This window comes from Mytilus galloprovincialis, chromosome 2 (genome assembly GCF_965363235.1).
Source record: "Mytilus galloprovincialis chromosome 2, xbMytGall1.hap1.1, whole genome shotgun sequence".
Classification (NCBI taxonomy): domain Eukaryota; kingdom Metazoa; phylum Mollusca; class Bivalvia; order Mytilida; family Mytilidae; genus Mytilus; species Mytilus galloprovincialis.
Window position 1 is genome coordinate 79,555,235 of NC_134839.1, and position 21,705 is coordinate 79,576,939.

General features: G+C 32.0%; 2 protein-coding genes across 3 annotated transcripts in view; one reads left to right on the forward strand and one right to left on the reverse strand.

The window, feature by feature from the left end:
- The window catches only part of LOC143064503 (metal cation symporter ZIP14-like), a 31,440-nt gene extending 17,546 nt beyond the window's left edge, over positions 1–13,894 (reverse strand). Inside the window, exons 1-2 of the mRNA XM_076237374.1 lie at positions 13,812–13,894; positions 1,746–2,633 (exon numbers count right to left, since the gene is read on the reverse strand). Of these exons, the coding sequence (XP_076093489.1) occupies positions 1,746–2,633 (888 nt within the window). The 5' untranslated portion in view covers positions 13,812–13,894. The remainder of the gene's footprint in view (positions 1–1,745; positions 2,634–13,811) is intronic.
- Positions 13,895–20,182: 6,288 nt separating this feature from the next.
- LOC143064505 (ATP-binding cassette sub-family C member 3-like) overlaps positions 20,183–21,705 on the forward strand; it is a 68,746-nt gene continuing 67,223 nt past the window's right edge. Inside the window, exon 1 of one of the 2 annotated variants that reach the window (XM_076237376.1) lies at positions 20,183–20,419. In XM_076237376.1, coding sequence (XP_076093491.1) covers positions 20,381–20,419 — 39 coding nt within the window. In that variant the 5' untranslated portion in view covers positions 20,183–20,380. Of the gene's footprint in view, positions 20,420–21,284; positions 21,471–21,705 lie in introns of those variants that run through there. The other variant, XM_076237375.1, reaches the window with a different exon arrangement.

Sequence of the window (21,705 nt, forward strand, 5' to 3'; positions counted from 1 at the left end):
TTTTTGGTGTAAACGCTTCAGTAGATCGATCGCGATCTTTTTTCAGGTGTTTGTTATATTTAGATAGGAAAATAAAGGTCAGACCGGTTCTTTTTATGTTTTAGTGTAAACGCACTGAATTAAATAATCTCGATTGATCTTGCTTGTGCAATGTAAACGCGAACTGGTCTTTTTAAGATCGAATCAATTTCGTTGTACCAGTGTAAACGGGGTCTAATACATGAAAATCAAGCTAACATTTCAAAATCAATAGACCATGACTGAGGTGTGGAGCCAAATAATCTCCATGAAAATAAGATATACCAATGCTTATACAACTGCATACCAATTATCACGAACTTACCACTATACTAGTAGTTCCCCATAAACTGACCTAATCACAGACAAATACAAGATAACTAAGCATAAATTTCAAAGTGAATAGACCATAACTGAGTGGCCGGGGCAAAATAATCTCCACGGTAACAAGATGTGCTAATGCTAGTACAACTGCATGCAACATATGTTATCAAACATGAGTGTGAGCAATTCAAAACAAGATTATTGTTTGAAAAATCTTTGACCAATGTATATATTTTTTGACAATTTGCGTCTGTAGGTTATTCAGAGCACAAGTACGACAAGCACAGGCACTTGTCTCAGAAATTGTTTCCCTACAGGTATATATGGGAATTTTTTTTCTGAGACAAGTGCCTGTGACGACAAGGCAGGAAAAATCCACCTTAACAGTTGTCATGGTTGTCATGTGAAAGGCTTTGAAAAATATTAAAAAGGTTTTGATGCTTAGAAAATTCATATGTATGTATAATTCTTCAAAAGAATTGATACGATCCTTCAATCATCCCTGAAGTCTCCTCGTTAGGCAAAAGTCACTCCCTATAATTCTGGAGTGTGGTGAACCCTGGTGTTATACAAGTTAAAACATTAGACGAAAAAGAAGTAAAAAAAATGAATGAAGAGGACATCATTAAGTTTGATGATACATGTATAACATGTAAAAATGTACATGGTCACTTTTTAAGGTGTAATGCCACCAAATCAAAGTACATCACATCCGGTTGCATACGAAAAGAGGTAGAAAAAAATATTCCTTTATTTGAAATAAAGATAATTTCTGTACAATTTTTTGAAAAGTGCAAATTTAACAACGATTTATCATGCTATAAGGGGGAAATAAATGATGGTATTACACCTTAAGTAAACAGAGCCCATTTGATCAAATGTCAATTGTACCCGCAGAGAAAGTTACAAATGAAAGCATGTGAAGTATTCATGCCTATAAGATAAGTTATGATTTATGCAAATAGGTTATGTATGAATTCAAATACCTTCAAGCAAATTATTTTATATAGTAATTAATTTTTATATTATTATATCACCATGATCATTTAATATTGCATATAAATTACAAAATGAACTTTTTTTATCATTTTTCTTTAAAGATTAGAATTGATAATAAAAAAAAGATTTCATTTTTCATTAATCATGTTCATATAACATTTATAATACATTGAAATATATGTACATGTATCATACTCTTGCTATAAAAAATATGTGTACTCAGTTGGTACAACTTTTTTAAGCATTTTTGACTCGCTAGGACTGATGGAATTGCAATTGCCTTAGTGAGAATGCTGATTAATAATAAATGTCTCTTTTGAAATAATATTCGTGTCCAATATAATGATATAACTCTAATAGATACATTTTGAAAATTATATATACTACACAATGTAAATACTCACTTTAACAGAACTGTCATTTTTAGAACTAATTTTCAAAGATCTTTTTACTTTATGGCTGGGAGTATCATCTTCCTCTTTTGATAGTTTTTGCTCAATTTCATGGTGATTGTGATCATGGTCTTTGCTGTGATCATGGTCTTTGCTGTGATCATGATCTTTGCTATGATCATGGTCTACGCTGTGATCATGGTCTTTGCTGTTATCATGGTCTTTGATGTGATCATGGTCTTTGCTGTGATCATGGTCTACGCTGTGATCATGGTCTTTACTGTGATCGTGATCTTTGCTGTGATCGTGGTCTTTGCTGTGATCATGGTCTTTGCTGTGATCATGATCTTTGCTGTGATCATGGTCTACACTGTGATCATGGTCTATGCTGTGATCATGGTCTTTTCTGTGATCATGGTCTTTGTTGTGATCATGGTCTACGCTGTGATCATGGTCATGGTCTTTGCTATGATCATGGTCTACGCTGTGATCATGGTCTTTGCTGTGATAATGGACTATGCTGTGATCATGGTCTACGCTGTGATAACGATCTTTGCTGTGATCATGGTCTTTTATGCTGTGAACATGACCAACTTTAAAACCTAACTGTGTTAACATTGTATCCAGCCCATCATGTGTCAACACACCATTTTCATTGCCAAAATCTTCAAATAACTTAGAAATAAAATATTCCCTCTTAAAAAGTCTCTCATTTTGTGATGTATTACTGAAGTTCTGTGGAATGATCTGTTTCAAGGTTTCCTCGTTTGGGTTGATAGGTTTTGGGGTGACTTTATCATAAAAGTTGCTTTGATCTGTTTCTTTACAATTACTTTGTTCTGGTAAAAAGGACAGCATAAATAATGCTAGACATACAAAGCATAGTTTTGAGGAACACATCTGGAATGAAAAAATACATCATTATTGACATCCCATTAGTGTTTGAAACGTATAAAAAGAAAGATTCCATATATAACATGCATAACCACCTAAAATGTAAGCATTTATAGAAAATTAGTCTTTTTTGGCAAATCTTGGTCTTGTTATTTTCATTATTTCCCCAAAAAATCTTGCTTCTGGTTAATTCATCTAATTTATGACCGTATTCATGTTTATGTATACATATAGTACATATATGCATGGGCGTATGGTCGGACCATATGAGTATACGGATATGGTCATGACCATACGCGTATGGTCCAAATACTCATATGGTCCGGAACACATACACATTGTTGAATTATAATTACTTCAGTGCACAAAATGATTGCTGTTGGCTAACTTAATGCATTTTATATTATAGAGTTATAGTCTGTGATGATAGAACATTTAGACTCTTTTATGTTTTCAGTGTTAGAATTGGGATAAATATTTCATCTTTTCAATTTTACACAATCTATGTCATGTATGTTCATTTTTATAAATAGTTTTATACATGTTATACAGATTTAAGAAGAATTGGTATCAGTGCCAATGAGACATTTCTCAATCCATTTATAACACATAAATAAAAAAAAATGTACTAAATTGGTAAAAGGTGACTATCCCTCTTTTTATGATGCAATGGGGGATAGTATTACTAGTAAGTACTGGGTTACACTGCTTGATTTTTAAGTGTTCTTGATACATGTACATCTACATTTCGTAATGGCCACCCTTAAAAATGATATAGTCATACATGTATGGAACTTGGTAACTTGGAATTAAAATAAAATCTGAATAGGTTTCATATACTTTATAAACTTGAATTGTTTAATTTTTACTATAAACATGATAAAACAATATACATTTGTTTTTAAAATTTCTTGTTGTAAAAGAAAATCGTTTATATTATCAAATTTGTCATAAATGTACTGCTATTTAATTAGTGTCTTCCCTTACACTAATTTGTGGATATTGTCCTGTGTGCAATGACCTGAACTACAAGACCTCTGATTTGAACGTTGGCCACCGCACTGCCACCGAAAACAGTGATGAACACAGTGGCGGATCCAGAGGGGGGATCCGGGGATTGGAACACGTTTTTTGGGGGGACTATCAATGCATTTGAATGGGGACATGTAGTTGGAACACCCCCTTTTTATCCTTTGTTAGGACACCTCTCCCAAATCCTTGTGGTAACACATGAACATTATAATAACAAATATCATGACTCTCTTAATTTACATTAACGTTCTAGATTTGTGTAGTGTGTTGTGTTTTCCAATGTCACAATCCAGTAAACTTTGGATCAATCTTGAAAGTTAATGATGTTGCCATCAACAATAAGAAAATGTACGATTTTAATAAATATTAAAAAAAAACATGCATTCAGGTCTTTAAGTTAACCATTCATTCTTTTAATAATTTCATGAACATTAAAATTGAAAGAAACTTGTTTCTTACAACTAAAAGACATGAAGGCAGATCCATTTTTTTTTTGAAAACAGATACATTGCAGACATTGTTTGGGGTTTCATTTTCAATATTTCTTTTAACATTGTTTTTCCCCAGGAGAAATTATTATGCAATAATAGTTATCTTACTCCATTTTAAGAAGATGAATTTCTGATTGCATACAAAACATTACCCAAAAGTAATATTGCCCAGTAGACCATTTTCGAGTTACCCTATAGTATGCCCTTAACCATGAGCAAATGAGGGGCAGACAGGGTACCCTGTCTGCCCCTCATTTGCTATATATATATAATTTAGCTGGAAAATAATTATTCTATTAAATTATTTACAATACAAAAAGTTCCAACAAAGTGCCAATAAAACGTAAAATAACAAAAAATAATAACTCAGAAGAAAATTAAAAACGGAAAGTTAAATGTAAAATATTTTATGACTGTATATATCAAAAGTCATAAGGACTTTGGGACAGGACAATTGTTTTTCTAGCCCGGCTTCTCCTTTTTTTCAAAATTCCCATTTTTGTGTTTTCAATTAATTTCAATAATGTTAGCGTTTATCTGTATATTATGAACATTTATTACTTTAATTTGAATAAAGTGTAAGTATTTGCTTTTTACAATTAATTCTCAGTTTACTTTAATATCGATCCACGGTTGTCATTGATATATTATATAGACCCTCTCTATTTAATAACTCTGTGACCGTCGTTGATGGTAAACTGGAAAATGATAGCAGATAGCAAATACACTTATTCATGGATGTTCAAAATATACAGAAAAACGCAAACCGGAAGTCTAGTCTGACCTAAAATTCCGTCCAATGACGGAAACAATATCCGGACGTCTTTTCCTCGTTTTTCTCCAAAAATAACCCAAACTGACTAATCATTAAAATGGATGACAAATGCGACTATGCATGGTACCTATAGGACATAGAGGCATGATGACTAATTTATTGTGGAATGAAGAGAAGCGACAAACAAAATGAGGTCTTCTCGTTTAACTTTGGGACAAGACAATTGTTTTTCTAGCCCGGCTCCTCCTTTTTTCAAAATTCCCATTTTTGTGTTTTCTATTAATTTCAATAATGTTAGCGTTTATCTGTATATTATGAACATTTATTACTTTAATTTGAATAAAGTGTATTTGCTTTTTACTATCAATTCTCAGTTTACTTTAATATCGATCCACGGCTGCCATTGATATATTATATAGACCCTCTCTATTTAATAACTCTGTGACCGTCGTTGATAGTAAACTGGAAAATGATAGCAGATAGCAAATACACTTTATTCATGTATGTTCAAAATATACAGAAAAACGCAAACCGGAAGTCTAGTCTGACCTAAAAATTCCGTCCAATGACGGAAACAATATCCGGACGTCTTTTTCCTCGTTTTTTTCCAAAAATAACCCAATCTGAATAATCATTAGAATGGATGACAAATGCGACTATGCATGGTACCTATAGGACATAGAGGCATGATGACTAATTTATTGTGGAATGAAGAGAAGCGACACACAAAATGAGGTCTTCTCGTTTAAAAGTATAGATACCAAGAAAGTATAAAAACTAACAATTTCCAGGATTTTATAGTGAGTCCGTGCATGTATATAGACACATGTCATCATCAATTTTTCTTAGATAAATTGCTTGAAAGTTGACCGATATGCTTAGAATTTTTCAGAACAAAAATTACATAATTACCGAATGTAGAGTAACGTTATTTTTACTCGGAGGCATTAAATAAATATGTAGTTCGGGATCTGTATAGTATTTGTTATTTTGTTTTCTTTTTCCCTGTCATGTTTCCTAAATTTCCTATTTATTCTACTAGAAAAAAACATTTCTAAAACTTAACCCTACCAAACGTAATGTCACCATGCGATAAATTACTTAAAAAATTTCATAAAGTAAACAGTGATTTTAATGTACAATTTGAATTGATTGATTTGAGGCCGCAACCTGTCCGGTGGCAAATATTTAAGGCATGTTCAGAACGGTACAATACAATCTGAAAAAAAGTTGTGTCTAAAAGACACATTTTAAATGCAGCCATAAAAAAAGCTTACCTATAAAAACATTCCGTTAGTTGTAATAGTGATAGATGAAATAAGACACATTTTTGATATTATAGTACTATATACTCTGTATGATGTAAAGGTTTGGGTTGTGCGCGTAGTTGCAGACAAAACTAAATTTACAAACTGTATTCAAAATTACATTTGAAAAGACGAAGTTCAACATTCCGTCATTCAAAAATTAGTATACAATAAAAAAAATCCTGAAAAAATATATACATTATCTTTAATTAAGTAAACCACTCGGCGCATTATAAAAGTTTAACCTTGAAAGTATACGCTGTAGAAGGAGTAAGACGGACTCTGTGCTCTACGTGCCTATTTATATTTTCAAAATGCCAAATTTAGCAACCTGTTGTTTAAAAATCCCTGACAATCATAACAATATGCGCACTGTATAAACCCTTAGCTATATACGAAGTGAGAGACGGGCGGTCAAATGTTCTATTTCACATGGCATTTGGTGACAAAATATACAAGACAACAACAGAAACGGTACAAGGCAATGCATTTTCCATATATTATGAAATTGGATAAACTGTACGGAGGTAAAAATTGCCCTATTGGTATAGTTTTTTACAGTGTGTTATTTTTTCTTCAAAACCTAAATAATTTGATTTAAGGGAAAAAAACGGGAAAAATATTTGGAATTTTTGTTATTTCAAAAATCAGAATTCCACCCAAAAATTCAAAAATTGATATTAGAACTTAACACTTTTAAATTTAAACATGGTCTGCTGAAAATTTTGAATGCCTTTGCAGATATTTGAATACTTAATTCTTATCTTCGAAATTATGTGCCAATTTCTGAAAAATAAATGTGACCCCTCTGTTCTATAACTCGGAATTTTTCTATCTTTCCAATTTAGTCAAATTCTTTTAATCACATGCGTTTGCTTTGTAAATGGATGTTTTTAATTGTATAATTAAAAAGTTTTTCCTATTCATTATATTTAATGATTAACTTTAATTCAAACTTATGTACCGTTTCTTTTGTTGACTAGTATATATTTCAGTCCAACTCGAACAACAAAACATCCATCCCTGGATACACACAAGTACAAATCAACATGAATCTCAATCAAAATGATGTTAAAATGTAGTTTCTGTTTTAAGAAATATTGGTAAACAAACATATCTCTTCAATTTGTTTTTGACTTGGAGCACTTTTCTGGGTTAACCTTCATCAAATCACCGATTATTCATTTATTGTCGGCCACTGTTTTTTTTTCTACATGAATCGTGTGATTGTGAATTTCGAGAAATAATTGTTTGAAAACGGAATTGAAAGAAATATAGGTAACGGGATCAGAATGGTTTAATTTTATTTCGTCCCAACGGGTGCTCATTAAGTGTTGACAATCCAAAATGTCAAGGTTTTGTTAACTTTTTCCTCATTCCGCTTATACGATTACATTGCTGGCAATTTATTTTTTGCAAGCTTTCGGAACCATATGTTCTGTACAGTCCTACTATATTTAGAAACTGGTTACACTTGGAACATAGACCGGGGAAAGTTCAGTGTGTGGAAAAATAACCAAGTTTTAAGACAATTTAATTCTTCTTCTTTGTTAATTCAATTCTAACATATCATTTTTACTTGATTTTCATTACTTGCTTGTACTATGCATTTTCGCTAAAGTAAAATCCTTTTTCAAATTAATTTTATTTTTCTATTTTGCAAACAGCGTTTTTCGGCAACTATTTTAGAACGAATGTTTTTTTTTTTTTTTTTTTTTTTTTTTTTTTTTTTTTATAGCGAAATTGGACTAATGGCGACACAAAATTCCCAGTATTTTCACACATTATTCTGCATTTCTATAATTTGGATTTGTAGTTTAACATGTTTAAGAAAAAAGTCGTCGGGAAACGGCGTACATTAGACCAATGCATTCAATGCAAACAGACGACTCAACAGTCAGTGAAAAAGTTATTGAAGTTTCTTGAAGCAGAAGAATCATCACTTTTATCTTGTGAAAGGACAAGATTTGGAAGAGCCATAAAAAAAAAAACAAGACATTGTATCGATTACTTTGAAAACGATCTTCCTATACAATACAATACAATACAATATTTATTTTTCCAAATTAAAGGGCCCATTAAAGCATAACATTAATAACAACATGACATACACATTACAGAGTGATTAAAGAAACCTAAAAAAATAGTTCAAATGCACGAGGAAAGGGTCAGTGGTCAAGGGGAGATAATTTTGCTATTAGAGTATTAAACTAATTTTCTGATTTTCTAAGTTGCAGGCCTTTATCAAAGTATGCACATAAAATAGATAAAAAAACCTGCTATCTTCATTACTCATGATCCATGTAAAAAGATCATTTCTGGTTAAATTTACTAAACTGGGGTATTTTTTTTATATTATCAGTCATATCTCTTCGGAGGTTATTGTAAAGAGGGCATTCCAGAAGAAAGTGCATTTCATTTTCTATAGAATTTGAATTACAATATAAACATATCCTCTCATGTCGAGGTAATATTTCGTATTTACCACATATGATCACATATACACATGGAAAAAAGTATTGCAACACCAAATTGAAATTGAAATTAAAAAAACACTCTTTATTTTTTTGTGATATAATTTGTTAAAATAGAACTAGTTAAACATTATTTAAATATCACCTGAGTTTAATCAATAAATATCGACTCGATAAGTTCTTATCTGCACATGCAGCTACTGTACTCGTAAACAGCAAAACAGATGTTTTTATCCTCATTGTTTTCAACACTTTAAATAACCAAGTTTATAAAGTTATGTGATTGACACCTTGTAATGGGTCCTCCACAACTCTTAACTGCAGCAAGATGGCTAATTATCAGCATGAGAGAAGCAGGAATGTCACTGTGACAACCGCACGTATTGTTTGTCATCACCAATCCACTATAAGTCGTTTTAAGAATAAAAATCAGGCAATAAGCGATGTTAAAGACCTTCCGAGATCAAGAAGACCCCATATACCATCTGCTAGGGAAAATCAAGCTTAATGAAGGTTGGTCAGAAGGAAACCCATTGCATACATTACAATACTAAAAGGAGAGTGGTGGGCATACAGGAGCCTTTTAACAAGAACTGTTCGAGATCGACTCATCGCTACTGGTTCTCGTGCGATAAGACCATTTCGGGGACCTTTGATTACGAACAGACACACAGTTGTCCGTATCCAATGTAGTGCAGAGCTCGCCAAAGTTGGAAATTAGCATCGTGGAGGAAGATCTAATGTTCCAATGGAATTCGGTTCATCTCCCTTGGCCCGATCGTAGCCCGGATTTATCGAGCATATATGGGACACTATTGGGCGTAAAGTGCGCGAAAGGACACCCCAGTTCAAACACGTCATGAAATAAACAATGCCCTTCATCAGAAATGGTTGCTGCTACCTTCGCAACAAATTAGTCGATTTATGGCAGGAATCAGAAGACGTTAAGAGGCGGTTATCCGTTTGAACGGAGTCTGCGCACAAAGTACTAATTCTTTGGCGTATAACGATCAACCATGATGTGAATAATCATTTTAAGATTAATTTTGAAATGTCTGACATTGTAAAGTTCGACTACAGTAAAAGTTGTAAAATGCATTTTTTTGAACAAAAATCACATCATTTTGTTACTAAAATTGTGGTTAGATAAATCTTTTTTTTTCAAACATTTTTTGTTCGTTTAAATGCCAATGTTATCATAAACTATGTTTCAATATTATTTTACAAATATTTATCATATTCCATCCAAAATAAGAGGCTGATTTTTCAAGTTTTAAAAAATCAAGGTGTTGCAATACTTTTTTCCATGTGTATATATAAGTTTTCATGTGTTACGACGGGAGACAAGATATATAGATTCTTACATTGCTTCTAGTGGATTATCGAGATTGGATAAATCCGCGAGTAAATTTGAAAAATCTGTTTCCCTTATTATTCAAAAGTATTTTTTTCTTTTTTGTTCTACGAAAATCTCCTTCGAGTGCCTTTCACATTCCATCCAGTTAGCTAAAAAGGTTATGACCCTTAAAGTCATCCAATAATCGTTTGAGAACATGGCCGGCAACCACACGGTTGATTAAACAGGGGCGTAGCTGCCGTTAGGCACTTTAGGCACGTGCCTACACATAATTTTTTCACAAATATTTTTTTTTATCAAAAAAAAAAATAATAAACAACGTTATACATAATTTTTTCACAAATATTTTTTTTTTTATTTAAAATAATGATAAACAACATTATCTGTAGATGAAGTTGACAAAACTCTTTAATTATCGAATGTCATGTGCACATTAGTCTCTTCTCGTCCTTAGTGAATGGAATATTGTATAGAATTGAATGTTTTTTACGATTTTACCTTATATAGAAACTATAAACTAGAACTTTGGTTTAGATCATTTCACTCTAGACTTAGTCAATATCAACAAAAACTTGAATGAACCTCAACTTAGACACATGAGTTTTATAATTAGTTGTTGTTAGTTTTTAACTATCTTTCCATTTTGTCTTCACCCGACTTGCCAATGTTGGTCGTCCGTTTAGCTGTGCAAGATGTATAAATACGCAGTCACGTCTGGTCAGAATTGGGACATTAAATCCGATGCCTAGTTGTAGAGAGAATGTAACTCTTTGAGGAGTTCGTAGTTGGTCTACTGAAAGGCAAAATTTCTGCTCCTATCCAATAATCCCTCACTTTCCAATGCATGGCATTTTTAAATTTCCAGACCTTCGTACTATTATATAGTAGTGTTTACGTATCTATTTTTTTTATGAAGGATCGTCAATATGTATATGTAACACAATTGTGTTTCATATCATTAATTATCAAGGAGTATTAATTAGGAAATTTATTAAAAAGGAATTAAACAATTCAATGACAATCATGTACGCTTTGGACACTTAATAACGATCTGTTCAAATATTATAGACATATAACCTGCAGCCAATAAATGACCATGTATACTGTGAAATAACATGTATCCTTCAGGGGTTAATTGCAGTTTGACAATTAACCACAGACAAGAATTATTCAACATCCAGACTAATACGTAACCGGCCATCAGCTATGGGCCGATGTTTATGGACACTAGACTATATAAGATCCAGCTTTGGACTTGGACGAGGAGGACAGCTTGGTACAAGAGATTGGTACCGGAGATTCCGTCAAGGTCTCCCCCCCTCGTGGGTAGGCTCGAACATATGCTCTTAACATCCGAATTACTCCATAAGGACGAAACCGTTATACTATACGATCACGTGCCCGTGTGAGATACTGAACATTCGAACAATTCTACTTTAAAGACAGTTGTGAACATTCGAACATTTGAACTTTAGAATCTTTCTTGACTTTGTAAATACTTAATAAAATATATTTATTCAATTACTGACTATGTTACATATATACGTATATATCAATCAGAACGGAATAGGATATGATAATACCAAACAGCGTGTACTGCTTAATTAAAGGGATGCGCTGATCTACGCTGGGCAATGCATTATATTGTAAATATTTTTTTTATATCACGAATTGTACTGCGCTATTTAATTCACCAGTCAGATGTTATGGTACATTATTCATAATTCTTTGAACTTTTCATCATGTATATTATAATTACCATGATTAAATAACCAGTAAATTTAATATTTTTGTACATAAAATTTTGCAGCTAAAACGCTGAAAACCGTTTTCCGTCGGGGGTGGCGAACCAGGGACCTGCTGGTGGTCTTAAGAGACCCCCAGACCCCCTGCCGATTGGTGCCTACAGTTGACTGAATACCTAGCTACGCCCCTGTTAAATGTTGTTTATACAATGGGTTCAAACACCAGAAAGTGATATTAAATTTCCGAAGAATTAGAGAAAGAAGGATTATCCCTCTATACAGGTATAAACACAATAAAGAGGGTTTGTTCCCAACCTGTACAAGTCTCTTTGTCTTCCTTAGATTTTGTCAGTAGATCTTTTTAAAATGATCTGAGTTTGTTTTTTTGTGTGCAGCATTGAATATATATATATTCATATTGACAACACGGTACACGGACAAGAACACACAAAAAAATGAATGAAACAATTTTGTAGTTAATATTGCATCATATTTTAAATTGTGATTTAAAAATAAGAGGCAATTATAATGCAGTACAAAGTAATTTCATTCATGTTATTGTCGATGTTGATAATGTAGCAAACCTTTCAGTGAAAATAGTAATGTTTTCGACATCTCTTTTCACCAAATATAAAATTAAATAATTTTCCATTCTAAATATTTAATTTTGAATAAAGTGTATACACACATGAACCACGTGCGTCACATAATTTACTCTACAGAAGTAAATAGACAAAATCATCACACATCTTACAAAAACAAATTATTTATTTTGGATATAAAAGTTAAAACAAATAATGTCAAGGCTTGTGTGCCATTGAAAATAAATTATGAACAGCAAAACCAAATGCTGATGCAACGTTCAAACCTGAAGTTGAAAGTGTCTGTTTTTTGTCTTTGTTTATTTTAAATACATAACTTTTGTTTTGAACCTGTATAAAACCTTCCCATTTCGTTTCCCATTTGGTTTCCCATGTCGTAAACTTACCGTAAATTTCGTCCCGTGTGCAAACCTTTCCATGTGAAGACAACAATGACTGCTTCGCGTTTTCAGTCCTTTTGTCATGTGAATTCACCAATCGAAATGATCGGTAGATAATACGTAATGTAGAGACTTAATATTTTTTGTAGTTAGTCTAGAGTTGTCTTTCTTTGGATACTGTTTGAAAGTGGTAGTTTGAACGTTGCATCAGATGATTCTAACTTCTTTGTATTTAGTTTTGCAGTTCAATCAATATTTTTACAAATAAACAGATAATATGGAGATGAGTTGAATGCTACAAATAAAAAAAAATGATATAATGTAGAGCCTCAGAGTGGAGCACATTTTTTGTAAATATTAACTGAATAGTACTTTGTACATAAGCTACTGTTCACATCACTGCAGTAACATGTTCTTACATTCACAACTTTAACACTGCCAGTCTCAGTCTGCCTTCAAGTTGATAGATCTAGGATCTACGGGGAAAATAGCGATCATACCATTTAAAATGAGGTTTTTCGGTAGTTTCCCAATAATCCGAAGATTAATAACTGTTTTGTACAGCATTGACTATATAAATTCATCTTCACAACATGTTACTTTGACAAGAAAACAAGAAATAATATCCATGTCGTTGTCAATGTTGATCGTGTAAAAGACAAATGTCTTTCAGTGAATGTAGCAATGAGTGTTGTTTTCGACATCTCTTTTCATCAAACCAAATGAATGTTCCATACTACATGTAAATATTTAATTTGGAATAAAGTGCATAACTACGCACATGTACCGCGTGCGTCACATAATCTACTCTACATAAGTGGTCATAAGTTACTGTAAATAGATAAAATCATCACACATCTTACAAAAATAATTATTTATTAGGAATATAAAAGTTATACAAATAATTCCATGGCTTGTGTGCCATTGAATATAAATTATGAACAGCAATACCAAATGCTGATGCAACGTTCAAACCTCAGACTGATGTTAAAGTGTTTGTTTTTTGTCTTTGTTTACTTACATAACTTTTTTTACTGACACTGTAGTCTGTATGTGCTGCCTCATTAAAACCTTCCCATTTTGTTTCCCATTTCGTTTTCCATGTTGTAAACTTACCGTTAATTTCGTGCCGTGTGCAAACCTGTCCATGTGAAGACAACAATGGCTGCTTCACGTTTCAATCCTTTAGTTGTGTGGACTCACCAATCGAAATGATCGGTAGATAATACGTAATGAAGTATTGATTTTTGGAGAGACTAATTAATTTGTCTAGAGTTGTCTTTCTTTGGATAATGTTTGAAAGTCGTAGTTAAACGTTGTATCAGATGATTCTTCTTTGCATTTGGTTTTGCAGTTCAACGATCAATATTGCTACAAATATGAAAAAATATGATAAAATGTAGATTCACAGGGGAGCACATTTATGGATTTTTTTGGAAAAAAAAGTTTGTTTCCAGTTTTTGGAGAAAAAAATAATTTGTTTTTGATTCTGAGAAAAACAAATTGTTTGTTTCCCCCTCAGCTGCCACTACATGTCATGCTAAAATTGAAAGAAAAAAATTGTTTTCGACTTGTCGCGAAAAAAATAGATTGTCCAAAAAAAAAATCCATAGCCCTCCACCCCCCCCCCCCCCCCCCCCCGAACGCCTTAACGTGCAAGAGATAGGGGGATAGCGATCATACCCATTTTGAATGAGGACTTAGAACCACATACAGTAAGAATAAACAATTATCATTAGATATATATGTGTTTCAACATGAAACTAAGCAAATAAAACAACTTCAATATATGCCTAACACAAAGTCAGGTTTCCTCTGACTGTCTTTATACTAAATCCATTTGATGTTGGTTGTGTACCGATTGATAATTTAGTCTTAGATGCATGATTTTTTTATTAATTGTTAGTGGCTTTGAACTATCTGTCAGTTAACTGGGAGTAATATCAGATCTGTTCCTAGTGTCTTTTTGTTGTAGGATTAAATAAATAAAAGACCGATTTTATATCATCATCTTTAATTAAGTTTTGGAAAATATTAAACTTCTGTCATTTTTTTAAATTCATTTTATATAGGGGACAATAAACAAATATAAAATCAGCGCAAATGAAAATATGAAATCGGCGCAAAGGAAAGATTGAACATTTTAAATGAACGAATACACGGTCACGTCCACTTGTATTTTTGTCCATATGATGAGTTAAGCCCTTTTCAACTGATTTGTATAGTTCGTTCTTATGTTGTACTGTTATACCACTGTCCCAGGTTAGGGGGAGGGTTGGGATCCCGCTAACATGTTTCCCCCAGCCACATTATGTTTGTACGTGCCTGTCCCAAGTCAGGAGCCTGCAATTCAGTGGTTGTCATTTGTTTATGTGTTACATATTTGTTTTTCGTTAATTCTTTTATATAAATAAGGCCGTTAGTTTTCTCGTTTGAAATGTTTTACATTGTCATTTCGGGGCCTTTTATAGCTGACTATGCGGTATGGGCTTTGCTCATTGTTGAAGGCCGCACGGTTACCTATACATGTAGTTGTTAATTTCTGTGTCATTTTGGTCTCTTGTTGAGAGATGTCTCATTGGCAATCATACCACATCTTCTTTTTTTTTTTTTTTATATCTAAAGTGATTTGATCACATAGGGTTAATCACATTTTTTAAATAAATGTCTTTTTTTCTCTCTGTATTATATGTTTGTAAAAATCAAATATCGTTGACATCAATATTTGAACACCGGAGACTACTGTTGCTTTTATTTCTTTGTCAGTGTCTAGCAATGTGCAGTCCATTAAAACCCTAGCCTAGTTTTAGTTTTAACATATTTTATTTGCAAAAGTAGCAAAAGAGATTGGACACAAGATATAACAATATTATTCTCCATGTGGATAGTAGACTGCTTTGTTTTTTCCAAGTTATTTTTTTTATCATATTAGTTTCAAATATTTTTTTGATAAGATTTTGCAATAGTTTTAATTTGCTTGATACAAAAAAAAAGAAAGAAACTCACAAAAAAGACAGCTAGAAATAAGGGGCGTGGTGGTGAGGGGGGAGGGGGGTCCGAAGCCGGTGACGGGTCTGGGGTTGAAACTTGTTTCTAGTGTACTGGTGGGTGGGTTTGGTTAGGGGGAATATAAGGCTCCCATTGTTACTATAGATCAGTACACGACCCTAACAAACTGACATGTTTGCTAAATGGACAGGGCGATAAACCTCGTATGGGCGCATTTGTGGATTATATTTTTTTTTTACATTTGCGAATACTTCTTTTTAAGCTGTCTTCTGTTGTTTTACATACATTATGTAATAGTTCCCAAATGACTTATGCACTGGAATATTCCTTAAATAATGAAGCAATCTTAGTTGTACATTTCTAAGGTCTTTTCTACGTTTTCCCTTTTTGTAGAGTAGGATCTCTCTTGGTTAACTTTTACCATTATTTATATAGTCGGGCTTGGTTCCATATATAAACTTTTAAGTGTCCATAGGTATGTGTTCAACCGTATGTGTTAGGGTTACGGTTGACTTATCAACTGGTAATTGCGCCCTCGGGTGGGGCGGCTGACATTGCACCGAGTTTTAAAATGTTCAATCTTTCATTTGCGCCGAATTCATTTTTCATTTGCGCTGATTTTATATTTTATTGTCCCCTATATAAAATATATAAAAAGAAAAATGAGAGAAGTTTAATATTTTCCAAAAACTTAATTAAATATGATGATATAAAATCAGTCTTTTATTTATTTAATCCTACAAATATGGCGAATGTCAACGTTGAAACAAAGGTAAATCATTTGATTGATTTATTCGATCAACAAAAAATCGTTCTTATACAAGTAAAAACGATGATTAACATATATTTTCCATCTATAATATGAAATTAAACAGACATAGAGAAATCCAATTGCACGAGTGCGCTTAAGCTTGCTATTTACATCTTAACTAAATCTTTATATCGCTTTTAATATGAATATCTGAGGTCTTCGGAGGTCAAGTTGATATTTAATTAGATGGCGTCAAGACTAAGATTCACACGAAACGAATCTACATGTTATCGAGCCCAATCCCTGTAAGTTGTTTATTTTAGACTTTTTATAATTTGGATATATGTTTTACATGGTTGTAAATCATTTATTAGAAATTGAGTTAAATCGAAGAACATGCATTTTACAGCTAGTGCCGCTTTGAGGTAGTGATATTGTAAGTAAAACATTTGTCCTTTATTATACATTTACTATAGTACTTTTTAAAAGTCTGTGTTTTTTTTTTAGATGCAATAGGGAATTAAATTCAATGGCGTAGCTAGCATGTATGCTCAGATGCTCAAGCATCCACATGATTTTGCCAATTTTTTTTTAAATAAATATATAATGCAAGAGTTGGCAGCATATAGACATGCTGGTATCCGAATGTAACAAGGGTGAGGATATAAAAATAACGTCCAATCATTTCCAAATCAGTATGCGTGGTTTTTCCTTTATATAAACAAGATAAATCATGAAACTATTATACTGTAGTACTAAGTATGATAGTCCCAGCTAAATCGCAGAAAATTGTTCTCGACTTTTTCGTAAAAATTCTACTTCGGAGAACACCATGGTCTTCAAAATTTCAAAATTCATTTAAGATTTGAAAGTTTTCTCCTTTTATAATTAAAATGCAGAAGTAAGAAAATATGTCTATTGTTTAAATGAATAAAAACTTTAAAAAGCATAGTATACGCTTTCATATTAAGTGACTTATATTAATTGATAGTCATGTGTTTAACATCCAGTGGCAAATATTTCATGCATGTTCAGGACATGTCATCAATAACAGGACAAAAAGATTGATAGAAATCATATTCTTGTAAAAACTTTACTGCCAGTGTACACAGTCTATGGAAGAAGAGAATCGATAAAAAACGTTTCTTATATGAAATAGCGATATTGTCTAATGTGAACAATTTGTTTTTACTTTTGTATGAAGAAATAAAGATTTCTTGGTGAGTAAGGGCTATTCTTCTTTCAGCAGGGTAATATCTAAAACGACACACGTCTAACTGTCATGAATTGTGTAATATAATTAAAAAGCAAAATTAATGAAAGATTGGCGCTCCTTATCATGTTGAAAAATGATGTTTTACCCTATTGATAGTTGACAGTGTTAATAACCTCCTAAGTCGATTATTTTCGATCATATGGTTATACTCAGTCAGGAGTCTACTTCGTCAAAATTATCTCCCCATTACGCCAGTTAATTTTCACAATCGTAGAAATGGAAGCCATTGTAGGGATGACGCGCTACCAATTTTGCTCTTTGAAACCGATAAATTTATCCACATTGCACCATTACGATCCTTATATGTCAGTTGTATTTTAAAAGACAACTTAAAACTATTGTCTGATCGGTTGTCAGGTGGAATTTTCGAAAATTAATAAACATTTAAAAAAAATTCTAATTAAATATTTCGTGGAAGGGCAGACTAGATTTTCTTAGTGGTTGAAGACTATAAACCCTAGTTATTACACACAAAAAATTATAATTTTTCGAATATGCATTTTCATCATCCAACTTGAAAGACTGTCGTCAAGTACTTAGAGTAAAAAACTAGCTTTTCGAACCCACCTACTCTGTTTTTGTGATTCATTAGATAGGTATTTCACTTGACCCATATATTGCATCTTTTAGTACTGTGATTTTTTTATGTTATAAAGTCAACCTGTAGCTTTGATATATAAAAATAATAGAATCTGAAGCTAGACGATGTATGAAATATTCTTGATTTGTACGATATCAAGACAAAATATTCAACTCAAACACGCCCTAACATAAAAAGGTGCACTCCATTTTCCTCTTTCGATACTGTTGTTACTCATTTTTTGGAATTTTTTCTTGAGTCACATAATGGAAGGGCAGACACGAAAATTACTGAACTGATAGATTGATATGTTTTCCGTCCGTGGTAATTTTTTTTAAAAAATCGGAGGTTACGCATTTTTTTCATCCAACTTGAAAGATACCCATGTCGTCGACTTGATATCTAATTGTTCTGCTTAACTATGTACTAGATAAATGGAAAACTTATGCAAATGGTGTTTTTAAAATAAAACACTTCGTAATTGTGAAGAAAATTGTAATTTTGTTTGTTTCTATTAACTTTTAAATTTTTTGTCACTATAGTAAACATTACAGTACACATTTATCGCCTTCTCTAACAAAGAGCTTCGATTCTTTTGTTCTATTTCAACCGGGTTTCCGACTGTACTCGTAACCGAGTAATCATATTTCTAGTAATGATGCATTCTTTTGTGGAATTTAAATGTGACTTCTCTGAATATTCTACATGTACCGACCTATTTGATTAAATGATAGGTCATGCTGTAGAAAAAAATAAATTTTTCAATGAAAAAAATAATTATTTCAAACTTAGAAAAACGTACAATTACAGTTGCCCGAACTTTGAAGATACCAATCTACTTAAAATATAGATTTCATATGTAGTATAACGAAATCAGAGATCTATATTTTAATTAGATTGTGAAGAATACCATCTTTTATCTTAATACAAAAACCATCTAGTAATGCAAATCCAATTCAGCAGCCTCAGACTATAAAAATAAACAAACTTCAGATACCATGAATGAAAAATATTGTCAAACAGATGATGTATTAGAACTATTTTAGGTTCTGGTTTTTCTTTTTTCAATCATATTGTCCATATTGTTGTTACGAAATGATGCCCTTTGTGGGTTCGTGATTAGAATAATAATTACTGTTTAAAAATAAAATAATAATTACTGTTTAAAAATTCTTATTAGTCTTATTATTATTATTAACATTGAAAAAACTTGTTGACAAGAAAAAAACAGTTCTCATTCGATATCAAAGACTTTTCCCAATTGAAAGATGGTAACAAAAACATTTTGAAGCTCAACAGTGACATTGAAGTCGCTTTTTAACATATAATAGTTCATATAGCGATATTAAAAAAATCCTGCTATCATATTTTAAAAGTATCGCATCCATAGTATAATTCAAATCATTTGTTTTAATGTACATTAGAAAAACACAGCACCTCAAATTTTTCATTGCCAAAAACAACTATTTCCTCGTGGAGTGTTTGCATATTTACAATTTCATATTAGACAATAATATCGCTATTTCATATACGAAACGCTTTTATTGATTCGCTTCTTCCATAGAATGGCACATGTGAATATTTTAAAATTGAATTATAATGTAGTGAAAAAAAATCAATGTCAGTGAATATCTAAGTATAGTTACCCTGTCCAGTAGATGACCGATTACCCACATATTTATTCAATAACATGGACAGTATACATGTATAATTTCTCTCCAGGTAAATTACAACTTATCCAGGCATTACAAAGTCAACAAAATTAGGCCATACTATTCCTATTTGAATAACATGTGAGGGTCATCAGTTGTAAACAGTGACCATCTTCCTTTACTTATCATTAGTTGTGGACGTACATAATCATGGTTGATAGAACACCTGGACATTGACTTTAGAGATTTACACTCGCATTGATAGTAATGCTTAATGTTTCAATAACAGCAATATACCTGGAATGCAATTTTAGATATAATCATGACATTTTTAGAATTTTGTGGAAATTCGACATTTTGGGTAAGCAAATGTGTGTTTATTTTACACTATTCATTCGATGTTTAACTCTGTATCACATCTATTGTTATTTTTAGACAAAAATTATTTCAGATGATAAGGTGAAGGTTAAAAACATCAATTACATACTTAATTTTGTAAAGCAAAATGATATATCACTTTCAACTAAAATTTTGCAATAAATTCCGAATGCATAATGTAAATTAACCCATGATACATTCAAACCGTAACTATAAAACATGATTTAATTTATCAAACGATTTGAACGGTTCTACCAGGCCCTTGAAGGCTCATCATTTAAGTCTGCTTGTTTGCATTATGGCACTTGGTTTTGGTAGACACGATACAGACAAGAATTTTGAGTCAGTAAAAAATCAGTAAAAAATGTGTGTTAGAACCCGCCACCGTGCTGTCGAAACTTCATACATCCATTTATAAAGTAAGCTCCAGCATACTATTATTCTTAATTAAATGCTAGTTTCAATAAGTACAAAGTGTTCCTTTTTTCTTTTATGAGAAAGAACTATGTGATGAATAGTGTTGTAATTTTTTCAATTTTAGATATATATATATGTAATTTGTAAGACAAAAACTGTGTTTACGCTTCATGTCAGTAGAGATATTATTACTATCACCATTATTAATTATAAGTGCAATAGTAGGACACCGTGTCCGGGTTAAGCTATCGTTGATCCGTAGGGTTACAGGACCTACTAGGTTTAAGTTGTAGCTAGACTGAAATCAGATCCTTTTTAAAAATAAAAAAGAGGATTATCTCTAAGGAAGTAATTATATTGTACCTAAAAATAAAATTGTAGGGAAATAAAATTGAAAACAAGACATCAAAAGGACAATCAAATGTCAAAAGTTGAAAAAAAATATGACAAGACCAAATTAAACAAAACAAAGACATTTGCATGTTTAATCTAAAATAAAAATGTTTCTTGAAAGAAACAAATATGCAGCTTACTGTTAAATCGATACTATAATTGAAATGCAACTGTGACCCATGAACATGACGTTTTTAGAATTTTGTGGAAATTCTTCATTTTGGGTGAGTAACAAACAATATTTACTATTTTGTTTCTGCTTAACACTATTGATTTGAATTTATTTAAATTGAATGCAAACAGAGATGAAATTACATCACATCAATTTGATATTCCATAAATGATGATTTAACATTTGAAAGGACTGTCTGTCATTCTATGCTGTGTGAACGGACTGTCTGTCACTCTATGCTGTGTGAACGGACTGTATGTCATTCTAAGCTGTGTAAACGGACTGTC